Here is a 1,498-nt window from a genome sequence, read left to right on the forward strand (position 1 = left end):
GGCCTGTGCGGGGCCGGGGCAGCCGGGCGGCCCTCGGGCACGTGGAGCGGTGCCCTGTCCTCGGCCTTGCCCTGCTTCGCTTCACGGCCTTCTCTCCCCGCTAGGTTGGAAAAGGCGAAATGCGGAAGGTTCCCGTGCCGGCCAACAGGTACACGCCGTTAAAAGAGAACTGGATGAAAATATACACGCCGATCGTGGAGCACTTGCAACTTCAAATCAGGTTTAACTTGAAAACGAGGAACGTGGAAATCAGGGTAAAGAGAGCTCCTTCTCCTGCTTCCCACTGATACCTGAAACGTGGCGCCTCTTCTCACAGGTGTTCTTGTTCCGTGTATTAAAGACTAGAGAAGCATTCTAAATCCCAGATAACGCTTGGGACAGTGGAAACTGCTTGGTTTCACTTAACCAGGAAATCCCCACTGGGGGTTAAAATAGCATTTGTGAGTTATTGCTTAGAAGGGAGTAATTACTGCAGGTAACGTTTGAAAGTGTTAATCCCTTCTAGAAGGGGTCAGCATAAGATGGGGGGAGTGTCAGTTTCATAGCAGACATGCTTAAGAATTAACAAGAATCTTGCTCTGTGTGTTAGATGTGATTTTGGAATGCAGTGTTTTCCACGTTTTTAAGGCTACTAAATACTTATTTACGTGAAACAATTTTGAGTTAACAGAGCCTCGAAGGGCGCACCAAGTCTTCTAATGGCTTTTGTTTATGGCAGAAGGGGCGGTCATTTAATAGCTTGTGATTTTTCTTTCATGGGTTGCACTGCAATAGTTTAGGATGCAGACAGCAATACAGAATAGTAGATCTTGTAACTGCGCACTCTTTATTCTTAGTCTTTCTCTAGCTCTCAAGTGTGTAGCCAAAGCTCATGCTGTGCCTTTGACATACAACTTACTGTTGATGTATGAGATCTTCTAATGTAAGAGTGAAAACAGAGACAGCAACAGTAATTTTGCTTCCTAACCTTAAAATCTTACCACAAGTTTGATGGTAGCAACTAGAGAAATAACTTGAAGGAAAAGGAAGGGAAGAGCAGGAACTCCTGAAGATCCACTGAGTAACTGTGCAGGTGAAAAACCTGGGACTTTAACACCACTTTTTGATATGAAGCAATGGTTGCAAAGCCAGGTAGTTGTGTTCTTGATTGAGCCCATGTAGTGTTGCCCCTATCTATCAGGAATGTAAAACAATGGGAAATTCTAAAACCAGTTTCTGTGATTTCCCTGACATGGTGTGGAAGCAGTAAATGACAGTTCAGAAAAGCTTTTACATAGTCCAGACCTTAACATAATTATCTTAATTATTGTTCCTTGCTTTTCTCTTGCTACAGGTTCAAATGCTGCTCTTTCCTAAGTTGTCCCTGTTAGGATCTGTAAATGCAGATGTGCACAAACTTTTCCATGGTGGCAGAGGAATGCTTTGGCCCAGTATTAAAATATGAACTGAAAAGAAATGCCCCTGCTGCTTGCTTTGTCAGATCGATTTGTTCCTGTGC

At 43.8% G+C, this 1,498-nt stretch overlaps 1 protein-coding gene across 1 annotated transcript in view; it reads left to right on the plus strand.

The window, feature by feature from the left end:
• Window positions 1-104: 104 nt before the first annotated feature.
• PNO1 (partner of NOB1 homolog (S. cerevisiae)) overlaps window positions 105-1,498 on the plus strand; it is a gene marked incomplete at its 5' end in the record, with an annotated part of 4,958 nt that continues 3,564 nt past the window's right edge. The window contains one exon of the mRNA XM_010012085.1: window positions 105-254. Within this exon, the coding sequence (XP_010010387.1) occupies window positions 105-254 (150 nt within the window). The remainder of the gene's footprint in view (window positions 255-1,498) is intronic.

The sequence above is a fragment of the Nestor notabilis genome, unplaced genomic scaffold (genome assembly GCF_000696875.1).
Source record: "Nestor notabilis isolate BGI_N333 unplaced genomic scaffold, ASM69687v1 scaffold12543, whole genome shotgun sequence".
NCBI classification, from domain to species: domain Eukaryota; kingdom Metazoa; phylum Chordata; class Aves; order Psittaciformes; family Psittacidae; genus Nestor; species Nestor notabilis.